The sequence below is a fragment of the Hemicordylus capensis genome, chromosome 6 (assembly GCF_027244095.1).
Source record: "Hemicordylus capensis ecotype Gifberg chromosome 6, rHemCap1.1.pri, whole genome shotgun sequence".
Classification (NCBI taxonomy): domain Eukaryota; kingdom Metazoa; phylum Chordata; class Lepidosauria; order Squamata; family Cordylidae; genus Hemicordylus; species Hemicordylus capensis.
Window position 1 is genome coordinate 92,558,653 of NC_069662.1, and position 14,116 is coordinate 92,572,768.

Here is a 14,116-nt window from a genome sequence, read left to right on the forward strand (position 1 = left end):
CTTATTCTGAGTGATAGGTAACTGGGCTATTCATCTCAAAGTCTCATCAGTCACAAAACAGGCCCCCTACACCTCTGACACACTCAAAAGTACAATCAAATTTGTGTGTACTTTTGTGCCATTGGAGATATACAAAAAGTATCAGTTTCTGATGGTTAGTCGGTCTTTACCTTAGTGTAAGAAGTTCAAGAAGCTCTGCAGTTTTCTCATGACTAAGCTTATCATCTTTTGGTTCCTGTGCTAAAGCATCATCTCTTCATATTATTTCATACTGATCTGCTCTCTATCTCCACTGACTCACCATATCGAATCTTATCTGCTTCTCATTTTTTATTTATGTTCTTTTCCTGCAGGAGAAAATATAAGAAAACATCACAGAGGTAAGAAAAGATCAGAGAAGAAATGGAAGGCATTGAAAAATCATCCGTGTCCCTAAATGAGACTCTGAAATTAGTTATTAATATTAGTCATGTAGGGAATCTGCTATATCAGGAACAGGCAATATAAGACTAATGGCCTACTGATCTCACCAATGCTGTTTCCCTGGTCTGCATGGCCCAGGGATGGTGGGTAGAAGCATCTGGGATGGTGGGTAGAAGCTTTGGCAAGCTTAGTTGGCCTACAGGTCTTGCAAGGCCGACTCCTGCACCACCCAACCTGACATTGGTAAGAGATTTGATCTGTACTACGAATAAGAGCAAGCCCTCTTATCTGCATATTGTGGGGAAGGGTTGTTTTGTGGAGTGGATCAAGAGAGCAGGCTAGCTAAGGTTCTTACTTTCAAGTTAATTAACCACAGCAGGCCAGCTTTTTGCAAGAGTTGGGAAGAGCAGAAGCTGGAAAGCAGTTCAACTTGTGAGTTGTATGGATGAGAGAGTTGGGCCAGGAATGTGCCCAATCCACCCACCCTTTTCATTTTGGTCTGGAAATTTCCCAGTTGAGACCAGTTGCCCTTTGTGGGGACCCGCTGGGGATTTTTGTTCCTGCTCTGATTGGCTGTTCTACAGGGGGTGATTTTGCCCTCCTTAGGGTACATTCTTTAGGGTTTGTTATAACTTAGTGGGGCAAATAGAGTGTCATGCCAGTATTTAGCTGCATCGAGAATTATTTGTGGATGGGGCTCAGGAAGACTGAAGTGACCGGGCAATTGGGAAACATGATGGCAAACTGTAAAGCTAGGGGGCTTACAAGGGAGAACCCAGCCTTTGCAGATAGGACAGAGCTAACTACTGGATGGAGTGGTTACTTACTGGCCATGGACTTCATCCATAGCTCCTTAGCTGTCAGGTTCTCTCAAGCTTTTAGGAACTCTAGGCTCAATGAGAGGGTGGGGGATAGTTACAGTGGGAGCAGTCTGGCCAGACCCCATGTGGTTTGTAGAGAGGTATAGCATACCACCCTAAGCTCTGCACAAAGCCATGTTGGCTGTTGTTAAACTACTGTTAATAAAGTTGTGGCCATATTTAAATCAATGTATTGTGTCTATCTCTTTATTGGTTTAACTGCAAAAATCTCTTACTGATTGTCAGTGGGACCTCTGATTAAATGAGATCTATAGAATTTGCTTTGGATGTATGGATTTTAATAAAATTCTATTTTCTTTTGAGAAATCTGTTTTTTAAACTCTTTTATCATGTATAACAGAAATAAACTGTGGATTTTTTTTTACTTTCGTACATACCAGGCATCTCTGCATTGTGTCAGGAAAGACTTGTAATCTTCCCAAATTGTACTGTTAAGAGTTTTACCTAAGAAACTTATTTATGCGTGGTTACTTGAAAGTGAGTCTGATTTGAATAGGACTTACTCCCCTAAGTCTGGATAGGATTGCAATTTTTGGCAACCCTGTATTTGGGAATAATCCTCGCTGAACACAATGAGACTGCCTTTGGGCTTAAAATGCACAGAATTGGTCTGTTAGTTGTATTTCTGTATTGTTGCAGTGGGACAGCCTCATGAGGAACCTGGTTGAATCTGATCTTATTTTCTTTCTGAACGCTTCATATGATGATTGCATTTATTTGCTTTTGAATTGCATTTATTTACTTTTGAATGTTGCACTGGTAGCAGTAATCTCTTATTAAGTGGTGCACTATAAGCTCTCTTTGCTCTCATTCAAAGATTAATGGGGGGTGGGGTAGATTCAAAAGACAATGTTTTGCACTGTGATCTTGTAATTTTCACGACTGTCTAGTCATTTTACATGTTGATTTGTCATTGGCCATGTATATGCCAAATTCCTCCACCAATGGTGATGTTATCTGAATCCTCCTTAGTTCCTTAAGGGTTTGAATATTGCTGCAATGGGTTGCTGAGAACCCTCAGATCTGTCTAACTCCTCTGGGATCTGAAGGTGTTCAGCACATGACAGAGATTGAGCCCTAAAGGTGCTACTTAATATTCTCTTGAATGTAGCTGATATTCTGTTCCGCTGAATTCTTGTTGCTGACTAGCAGACCTCTTTGCCAAATGTTGCATAGATTTGTTCCTTGCTGTACTTACAATAGTGAGATGGTCTCATCTCATCAGTCTTCATGAGGAAGAACTTCTCCATTTAAACATGGTATCCTTTAACATTATTGTTGAGATGCATTTTTCCCAGCAGTGAGAGAATGACATATATTATCCCCAAATCCCCCAAACCTATTAAAATGTTAATATAAAAATATAACTTTTTGTATTTTACAATTATCTAATAGTTCCCCATTTATAATAATTTTAGCATATTGCTCCGAATAGATTGTCTAGACAAGGCTGTCCACTTTCCCCATTACTTTTTATATTAGTACTGGAAGTGTTTTGTAGAAATATTAGAGAAGATGATCAAATACAAGGCCCGAAAGTTGGGAAACAGGAGTATAAACTTAGAGCCTTTGCGGATGATGTAGTGTTTTTTCTAGAAAATCCATTAGAGAAGATCGGAAGACTCTTGGAAAAAATACAACAATTTGGCCAACTGGCCGGGTTTTATATAAATAAGATTAAAATGAAGGTGTTGACCAAAAATATGGACCAGAAATCTAATGATAGATTTTTTGAAATAAGTGAGCTGAAAGTGGAGAAGAAAATTAAATATTTGGGCATCTGGTTGACAAACAAAAACTCTTTGTTGTTTTCAAATAATTATATCAAAATATGGGATACAGTAAAAACTGACTTGCAAAGATGGACTAGAATGAACTTATCTTTAATGGGAAGAATTTCAGTTGTGAAGATGAATGTTTTATCTAAAATGCTCTTTCTTTTTCTGACTATTCCTATAATTAACACCTTAACTTGTTTCAAGCAATGGCAAAAGGACATAACCAAATTTGTTTGGCAAGGGAAAAGACCAAGAATTAAATTTAAACATTTAACAGATGCTAAAGAAAGAGGTGGTCTTACCCTGCCAGATTTAAGGTTGTATTTTGATGCTGTTTGTTTGACGTGGTTAAAAGAATGGATAACATTAAGAAATCCCAGAATACTTGATCTGGAAGGATTTGATAGAAGGTTTGGATGGCATTCATATCTGTGGTATGATAAAAGTAAAGTGCATAAAGATTTCCTTAATCATTATGTAAGAAGGAGTCTAATGAGAGTGTGGGTAAAATATAAAAAATGGTTGGAATTTAAAACTCCATTATGGCTATCCCCGATTGAAGCTTTAGCACATAAAGAGATAAATATGCAACCTGAATGGGGTACCTATAGGGATTTGTTATGTTTCCAAGAAAAGGGCTGTACGTTAAAAAAACCTAATTTATTTTATTTATTTATTTATTTATTTTTGCATTTATATACCGCCTTTCATTAAAAAGATAACCCCAAGGCGGTTTACAAAAGTTAAAAACATACAATAAAAACACAATAAAAACATCATATTAAAAGTACAAAAACATATAATTGAAGTACAAAATCTGGTTAGTAACTAGTTTCAGTATCATCAGTTAAATGAAATCTATAAGAAGGATCTTAAAGTTGGATTTGAGGATCAAATGTAGAGATTTGAGAAGGAGCTGTGTGAAAATGATGAAAAATTAGTTTCTAAGATGTATAAGCTGCTGCTTCTGGAGGAGACAAGAGATGAAGTGGTTAAAACGACTATGATAAAATGGGCTCAAGATGTGGGTCATAATATAGATATGGCAGCTTGGGAGAAATTATGGAAAATGGATTTAAAGTTTACTGCATGTTATACTTTAAAAGAAAATTATTATAAGATGATGTACAGGTGGTATTTGACACCCAAAAAAATTAGCATTCATGTATAAAAATGTTCCAAACAAATGTTGGAAATGTGGACACTGTGAAGGAACTTTTTTTCATATGTGGTGGTCTTGTGGGAAGGCAAAGGCCTTTTGGGATATGATATATAATGAGTTGAAGAAAAAATTTTAAATGACATTTCCTAAGAAACCAGAATCCTTCCTGCTGGGAATAATGCAAGGAGAGTTTTCCAGAAGAAATTTAACTATTTTTATGTATGCAACCACGGCAGCCAGAATAGTATATGCGCAGAAATGGAAGGACAATGAAATGCCCTCAAAAGAAGATTGGCTGATAAAAATTTTGGAATATGCTGAGATGACAAAACTTACAGTACTGATAAGGGATGAAAACTTGGAATGTTTTAAAGAAGATTGGAAAACATTCTTACTATACTTAAAGAACTATTTTTCTAATATCGATTTTTTCAGCAGGGTTTGAAATTTAGTAATAATAGCAGGTCGGGTAGAGTAAAATCGAGTTTGTAATGTGTAGGATATATGCTTTGAATTATTATAGCAATGGTTGATTTGTATAGTTAATGAATCGCACAGATTGGTGAGCGGGAAGTCAATATTTACTTAATTAGATGTAATGGGATTGTTAAGATATTGTAAAAACAAAAAAAATTTTTAAAAGCGAATATAAAAATACAACTAATATCTCAAAAGGGACACTGTAGAACTGGAAAAGGCGCAGAAGAGGGTAACCAGAATGATCAGGGGCCTGGAGCATCTTCCTTATGGGGCAAGGCTACAACATCTGGAGCTTTTTAGTTTAGAAAAAAGGCAACAAAGAGGAGACCTTCATTTATTGCGGTCTATAAAATTTATTGTGGTATATAAAATTATTTATCACGTGACTCTCTCTCTCTTTCTCTCTCTCTCTTCTCCCATGAAACTAACTACAAGGAAGTACTTTTGGACACAGTGCATAATTAAACTGTGGAACTTTCTTCCACGGGATGTGGTGATAGCCACCACCTTGGATGGTTTTAAAAGGGGCTTAGACAAATTCATGGAGGACAGGTCTGTCAATGGCTACTAGTCTTGATGGCTACAGACTACCTCCAGGATCCAAGTTGCAGGGAAGCAACAGCAGAGAGAGGGCATGTCTTCATCTCTTAACTGAGGGCTTTCCAGAGGCATCTAGTGAGCCACTGTGTGAAACAGGATGCTGGACTAGATAAGCCTTGGGCCTGATCCAGCAGCACTGTTCTTATGTATACCTACTATATACTTTATGCTTTCTAACATCCCTTCCTTTCTCTTTGGAGAGGTCTTTCTTTTCTTTGCATAAATGCTACCACAAGGTATTTAGGAGGGGCAACACGCACTGGTTATAGTCAACCACAACTAGTTGCTAACACAAATGAATAATGGCATTTTTCAAGGAAGTTATGCAGTCTTCTTGCCTACGCAATTTATTAGGCAATTTAAGATGATTGGATAAATAAGATGAAATTATTTAAGTTGGAGTGGCCAACCTCTGTATTGCTCTGGTCTTTGGACGATGGCCCAGGAGTTGGAAGTATTATTTTATGAATACGACAAATATTTATATACCATGTTTCAACAAAGCTTTCCTAAGCGGTTTACATAGATATAGGACAGCATAACAGTGATGAAATACACATTCTCTAGATAAAAATAAATGAAATGGCTCCCTGTCCCCAAAGGACACACAGAGGCTATTCCCACGATCATGCAAAATCGGGCTAGGGGAGCCTAGCCCGATTTTTCCTGATCATGGGAGCCACTAGGCTTGCAGGCGAGCCTGGTGGCCTCCAGGTGGTTAACCCACCAAACAACCCCTCCCCTTAAACCGGGTTTGCAGAGCGAGCACTCCGCAAACCCATTTTTTTAAATCGTGAGTTGCCATGGTGTGGCTCCACACCACAGCAACTCACAAGTATAAACCCGACTGGGAGGCTTAAAAGTAGCCTCCCGGCTTAGGGGTCTCTCCCAGTATGCCCTGCACACTTGCATAGGGCATGCTGGAACCTCCATAGGTTCCATAGGGCATGCTGGAGCCACGTGGCCCCCGAACTCCCCAGCCCTTGCCAGCTCCGTGATGGAGCCAGCAGTTCTGTGGGCGGCCGCCTAGAGCAGACAGCTGCTTGTGTGCGGGGAGAGCGGACTAAGCCCTTGCAAACCCTTGCAATCTCCTTGCAAACCCTCGCAAACTCATTGCAAAATCTCCTTGCAAACCCTCCCCAGGCTCTTTTCACGGATTGTGAGAAGAGCCTCACAATCTAAAAAAGTAACATAGGCACCAACAGCAACAGGCACTGGAGGGATGCTGTGCTGGGGATGGACAGGGCCAGTTGCTGCCCCCCTGTTAAATAAAGAGAATAACCACTTTGAAAAGATGCCTCTTTGCTCAGTTAGCAGGGAACTGCTATTTTGATACACAGGCTGATCCCTTTAGAGATAGTCAGGCTCTATAATAAAGCTGGAGACATCTTGCTGTGTGATTTTCACGTCTGTAGATATGCACTCAGGCATATGCATACAGTATTACATATAAAACACAAAGATAGATGTGATTTTGAAACATCTATCTTTCCATTTCCTTCACATTTTGAAATATTTTTCTTTTCCTTATGAAAGAAAAGGGGGGGTGGGCTGCCAAGGGACAAATATAATCACCTTGGATCTGGAATGGGATAACAGTTGACCATCTCTGGTTTAGACCTAGAAATTGTTTTGTGCCGAAAGTCACAGCAGGTAAGCTATTAGGTCCCTTTCTGCTCTAGGATTAGCACTTTAATGAGCAATGTCATGTGCTCCTACTCTGTTGATTTGATGTGTTGGAGAACTGCTGCAGGCTGACAACATTTTCATGGTAAACATGGAAATTTCACAGCTCCCTAGGCAAACCCTGATTTTATTAGTCTCAAGTTGGAAAGGGCAGTTGATCAGCAAGCAATGATGCCAAGTAATCATTGCAGTGCCTAAGAGATTCAAGATGCTTAGTAAGGATTGCTCATTTTTTCACATCTAGGTAACCCAGGATAAGTAAAGGCTTGCTAGCTATTCAGATAATTAGTACTTTGTGGCTTATTTTATAGAGCAGAGCAATAATTGAAGGAAGGGAGAAAAATTATCCAGAACTATCTAATGTCAAGCTGTCTAGCATCATGATCATCCTGTTTCATTAATGGAGAGCCTGCACATTTAGGGGGAAACGTTCATTCCACAGAGCACTGTACTTAAATTAACAGCAAGCACTTGACAAAGCTGACCTGGTACAAAGCTGGTTTAATGACCTTTAATGGCAGAAAAGAAATCAATGGTGAGCAGGGGCAGCAAGCACCTTGAGCTCATTTGCATGCACAGACTGTCTTTGTGAAATTGACTGGCATGGTGTCTGGGCACTACATATTAATTCCCACAACAATGCACAAAACAAGAAGTGCATAATAGTCTGCTAGTTGTATGTCAGTGACTCTTGGCCTGTTTTGTTTTTTTTAAATAGATAAACAAAAGACCATTCACAACATGCTTTTATCATTACAAAATTCCAGTGAGTGCTCTCATGAGAATAGTTGCACTACTCACATAAGCTTAAAATGAATTGATTTATGGACATTGTTTGTTTTAAACATAAAAATCTTGCCTTTCCTCGGTGTGAAGTTACTTATGAAGGCTTTTTGATGTGTGTGTGTGTATGTGTGTATGTATGTGTATATATATATATGATCAGTAATGTATAATTTAAAACCCTATATGCTTTAGACACAAAGTGCCTAAAGGAACTTTCTTACATGCGAATCTGCCTGTCCCTTGAGATCATCTGGTGATTTGTGAGCAGGCCTTTGTGGTGCCCAGCAAGTGGAACTCAGTGCTGTGGGAAGTGAGGTTGGCTCCCTCTCTGCTGGTGTTTTATTGGCAGTTAAAAGCTGTTTGTTGTATCAAAATTGCTCATCTTTTCCTGGTTAATTATTGTTTGGTCCCTATATTGTGCTCTTGTGGCATCACAGTCCCCCCTAGGATTAGTCTTTTATTATTTTGCTGGTTTTGGGGTGTTTTTTTGCAGTTGTATTATTTGTTATATTATTCATTACTATTTTGACATTGTTTATATTATTTTTGTAAGCCTCTGTGGGTGTCTCTTTTGGAGATGATAGGCAGGCTAATGTTTTCCAATAACATAAAAAATAAAAAATGTCAAATGAGTGAATTTATGTGAGAGTGTCCCCTTTTCCTTCTTTCCCTTTCCCTCCCCTCCCCTGAACAGGAAAATTGTGAGTTGTGATTTTTCTATTAATGGAAGAGGAGATGTGATCTTGGCAATGACTCTACCTAAACTTGCTACATTGTTACTTTGTGGGGCGCTTCACACAAGCAGTGTGAAGTCCTAAAAGGAGGTCTGTGGGGAGAGTGGGTTTTCCCGACCCTCCCAGCAGACAAGCACTCACCCTTCTTTGAGTGGGTAGTTCACCCGCCCAGACGTGTGGCAGCTTGCCTGTGACTCTCCCACGCCTCGCCCGGCAGCTCTGGGGGTCAGGCACAGGAAAGCACCACCAATAATGCACCGTGTGAGTGCATGGTGCATTACTGGGAGGGGCTTTAGACACCATGCACTCACACCATGCACTCACACTCACACTCCTCCTGAGTGTGCTCACCAAGACTGCAAGCAGCTGCAGCAGACACACGATCAGTTAGCCTGGTTTTTTTGGCGTGCTTGCACCCAAAACCCGGGTTAAGGGGCGGGCTACTTTAGAGGGCTCACTGCTATCTCACCGCTGGGAGCCACATGGCTCCCATTGGTTCTCACGCACAGCGAAAACTGGGCTGGGCTTCCCTAGCCCAGTTTTTGCTGCTTGTGGAAATAGCTTCAGTGTGCTGTTGCTCTGGGGTAAATACTTTGAGTTAATCTGGAGCTTAATGACACTGCAGTTGTCAATAATAAGCAAGAGCAAAAGAAATCTAAAGAGAATGATTGCCAAAGCCATGGGGAATTTGCAGCAGCAGGTACAGTGATGGCTGTCACTAGTATTATTTTTGGGGGGAGGGGGTGGGAAGCTGCATTTTATTCGAGATGTCCCACTTAAAATATCTTTAGTTTATTCTTCCTTAAATCTAACTTCGTTTCCTTCTCTCATTTCATTTATTGACCTTACAGAGTTATCTTAATTAACTAATTCTTTAAGCTTCCCAAGTAATTATAATGCTGCTCAACTCAAATGGAGCAATTATTGTGTTGTTTTTTTAAAAAGGTGTTTGATACAAAGGCCAAACAGCAATCTATATGCAGTATTCATGGTATAGGGAAAGAAACAATATAGAAGCTAATGGTTAGTTTGATTTGTGTTAAGATATGGCAGGATAAATGTAATCAGCAGCATTGAAACTAAGTTAGTCATGACTAATTTGTCTCACTTATTTCATGATGGACTTAATTTGGATCCTACACATTATTAAAAATTAAAGAAGTAATTAGTAATTGGAAGAATTGTGTCATTTTAAATGTCTCCTTCTTCAAGGAGCTGCTTTGGAATGATGTTATACAACTCCAAGGCAGCATCCAGCTTAGCCTCCAACTCCCTCAACCTCTTTAGTTACCTACTGTGACAGGAGACAGAACAGCTGTACTTTATTTGCCCCCTGTGGCAAGGGAACAGGTTTTTAGGTGACACTGACTGTTTTCAGATTTCAGATTTTTCAGAAATCTGTTTTTCAGATTTTTCAGAAATCACCGTTTTTCAGATTTTCAGCAAGGTTTGGGGTGCCTTCTCCCTCAACCCCCATCTTGCAGTCCTAAGAAAGGTGCAGGGTTTCTAGGAAATTGTATTCTTTTTCCAGGGCTGCACTCATGAAAGTAGGGGGAGGGACCAAACCTTTAGTCTGATCTGAAATTACCCCTTTGAATTGGGGAGGGAGGTCATTGGAGACGCCCCCTACTTAATGAGTGTAAGCTGCATCAAGTAGGGCCCTGTTGGGCAAAAAAAGTAGAGTCTTTGTTGAAAAGCAAAATAAAGAAACATTTGTAATCAGCATATTAAAATTAAACCCATGGAGAGCAGAAGGTTCCAAGTTCCCTCCCTGGCATCTCCAAGATAGGGCTGAGAGAGATTCCTGCCTGCAACCTTGGAGAAACCGCTGCCAGTCTGTGTAGACAATACTGAGCTAGATAGTCCAATGGTCTGACTCAGTATATGGCAGTTTCCTATGTTCCTATGAAGGATAGTTCACATTTTCCTATAGAACAGATCTGGAATATGTACTACTGGTCTGGTTGTTCAGAAGATTCACAATTGTGGCAATGTGAAACAAGAGTGTTAAAATGGTTAAGTATTACATTATTTGAATTTGAATAGGTTTTCTTCATTACTCAGCCTTCTTTGGACCATTCATAAAAACCTGAATCTGTTGTGAAGAACCTCACTTATAAAGAGCTAAGCCCTTGTGAGATCTCCCCCCCCCCCCGCCATAGACTTGTTTTCATAGTTTGCTGCAAAGAATCCTTATCCTTAGATTTATGTTAGCTAACATGAAGATGGCTGCAATCTGGGATTATTTTAAAGCCGTCTGTTGTTCGTCAGTATTAAATTTAAATAGCAGTTGTGGGAGCCAGGGAGTTATAATATGAAGCCAAGATTCAATACATTCGTAGAGTGTAAATATACTCAGTAAAGGTTAGCTATGATATAAATCTGTTGGTTAACAGCCTTACAACACATAGTAAAAATGATTTTATATTATTTTATAAAAATAGCGTTGGCTCAAACTTCGTGTACGTACAACTATTCTTAAAATGATATCACCAGTTAAAGACCACGAAGATATATCTCATTTTCTTTTTAAATTAGTAACGTAGCATACACACTAGTGTTCAGCCTAAAATAGTATTCAAAGAAAAATAGAAATTAGCTTCATGGTTGCTTGTCATAACATCTGAATGCAAGCTCTGTGTTCAGATGCATGGCAGTTTCAGTTACACAGTCACATGACAGGGGATGGCTCCCACTAGGCCTGTGCAGGTTGGTGAAGTCAGGAGAGGATTCTGGGAATCCTGGCCCCACCAGCAGAGGCAGCAGAATGTGGGGCAGTTGCAGTACTGTCCCCGGTAGTGCAGTGGTGGTGGCAGCTCCTTAACTGCCGACCCAGCACTGGCGCGGGGAAGCTGGGTGACCAAAGAGAATCTTGGGAGTGTCTGGGGCCAGGTGGGGAGTGATTCGGGCAGCCGGGAAACACACATGGAGTGGCTGGGGGGGGGAGCATGGGTACTTTCCCAGGCTCCCCTGCGTCACTCCCCACCCACCCTGGAAGCTCCCAAAATGCTCTTCAGTCACCCAGCCATCGCCGTGCCAGTGCTGGGTCAGCCACACTACCAGGGGAAATTGCCACATGTTCTCCAGCCTCGTGGTGGGGGCCTGGGTTTCCGACATGACCTCTCCCAATTTCCTAGTTTTCACACAGAGCCTATTCCTAAGGTTACCAGAAATGTCTGACTAGACATTGCTGGAGACACTGCACAAGATGGGTCCTTGATCTGATCTCACAAGACCATTCACACATCCTCAACATGGATATTGCTTAACAGCAAGACTGTGCTAAAAAATCTAGCTATCTAGAAACCTCAATAAAATGTAGGTACCTAGGAAGCTGTCATTTACAGAGTCAAAGCTTTGGTCCATCTAGCTCAATATTGCCTACACTGACTGGCAGCGACTTTCCGAGGTTTCAGGCAGGAGTCTCTCCCAGCCCTACCTCGAGATGACAGAGAATGAATGCTCATCCACTGAGCTATGGCCGCATCCCCTACAAGAAATATCTTACGGTGCTCACACATGTAGTCAAACTAAGGCAGATCCTGATTAGCCAAGAAGACAATTCATGCTTGCTACCGCAAGACCAGCTCTCCTCCCATAAACAGAAACGTAGCTGGCCAAGCATGAACTTACAGTAGGTGAATTTTTGCTATAGCCATTTATTTCAGAATAGTGGGGCCTTAGGCTGCAGTACCAGTCCTTACCTGACAAGTGAGCCCAATTGAATACAGTGGAACTTACTTCTGACCAAACAGAAGTAGCCATTCTATAGCCATTCTTTCTTGCTCTTTAGGCCTGCTACATTTCCAAGTGGGGCTTGGAAAAAAATGAATGGCCAGTCAGTGATTTCCTCATAACTAACAGAAACGCCTATAAGCCTGTAACCCTGCTACTGAGCCCAAGCTCTTGTGTGCACAGGTGGACCCTAAATTCTGCAGATTCTGTTCCCACAGATTTCCACAGGTAATGAAACCGCGGATATTGGGGTATAAAGGCAAGTGTGGGGGGTAGGTTCCTGGAGGCTGGAAAAATGGGCAAAAAAGCTACCCCACAAGGGAAATAAAGTGATCCACTGTGCTCTGTGGGTCTCCAGCCTCTCTCCCTAAGTCCCCAATCCCCAATTTTCCCATGAAAACTTGTAGGATAATTTTTTTTTAAAATGATCCACGAAATGTCTCATTTCCCCCAAATATTGGATCATTTTTAGCCACCCCAACACTGCAGATAAGCGGAGCTTAATGCTTTGTTTTCCACGTATGCCAAGGTCAGGTGTCAATTACCTGACTGCAGAACCGTGGATGTTGGGTCTGCGAATGGTGAGGTTCACCTGTATTTTTGTATCACTGAATTCATTTTAAAGTTCAGAAGCATTACTTAACTTTCTAAAGGTACCGCTTATTGCCTTGTAAGCATCCTGCCATGCTCACAGTTATAGTGCAGGGAGTTATGCACCCCCCCTCTCCCATTCAGGTTCATTAAAAATGAGGGTGATGGGGATCTTGAAAAATCCACTCTGATCCAGGGGGAACCTTGGATGGGCAAAGAGTTTGGAGCACTATCATTTGGGAGGGGTATTACCTGCCACTTTTTAAAAAAAGGAATTTCATTTTCTTATTCTAAAAAAAAGCTCTTGTTCTTTAGATAGAAGTGGCTGTGTCATGAATTCTAGAAAGCCTGTATTTTAATAAACTACTTAGATGAAGTGAAGCGGTGCTATGGGTGGAGTGGGAGAGAGAGTTCCCCTCCCACAATGGGCTTCAAGCTGAATTAAAACTAGCTGTGCTATTCCTCGTGATACATGTGAAGAGCACCATACAAGGGCAAAAATCCTCAAATGGATGTGTGAAGCCAGCATAATGCTTAGGAACATAAGAAGCTGCCATATACTGAGTCAGACCATTGGTCTATCTAGCTCAGTATTGTCTTCACAGACTGGCAGTGGCTTCTCCAAGGTTGCAGGCAGGAGTCTCTCTCAGCCCTATCTTGGAGAAGCCAGGGAGGGAACTTGAAACCTTCTGCTCTTCCCAGAGCAGCTCCATCCCCAGAGGGGAATATCTTACAGTGCTCACACTTCTGGTCTCCTATTCAGATGCAACCAGGGCGGATTCTGCTTAGCTAAGGGGACAAATCATGCTTGCTACCACAAGACCAGCTCTCCTCCCCTTATAAATGCTTTTAACAACACCCCGACCTCAGCTACTTGGAGGAAGCAGTTGGGTTTGAGGCGCTGCTAATCATTCTCAGAAGCTGGATTTATTCACAGCCCAAATGTCATTCCTTATTCATTTCACCCACTTGACTCTGTCATGTTGTGTTGTGGATAAGATTTGTAGAGCATATTTTGACGTGCCATGTATGATATCAGATGGGCATCCAAGGAGCTCTCCACCCTTCTGCATCTCGAGAGCTTTTAAGGGCCAGGGGATTTTTCAAGCCTTACCTTGGTTCCTTGTAGATTGTCCTGACATTTTATGTCCTGACATTTTGACTTTTAACCAAGTAAAGCTCCTTGTGTGGCGTCAGATAATAGAGGCATTATCAGCCTTTGCAAACTGTCTGCTCATATTTCACAATAAATTCCTCCAT

At 41.0% G+C, this 14,116-nt stretch overlaps 1 protein-coding gene across 5 annotated transcripts in view; it reads left to right on the forward strand.

The window, feature by feature from the left end:
* Window positions 1–14,116, forward strand: part of PDE1C (phosphodiesterase 1C) — a 427,197-nt gene that overhangs the window by 191,862 nt on the left and 221,219 nt on the right. Inside the window, exon 2 of one of the 5 annotated variants that reach the window (XM_053265120.1) lies at window positions 354–380. The exons of the other annotated variants lie outside the window; for them this stretch is intronic. Coding sequence (XP_053121095.1) covers window positions 354–380 — 27 coding nt within the window. The remainder of the gene's footprint in view (window positions 1–353; window positions 381–14,116) is intronic. 5 annotated transcript variants of the gene reach the window in all.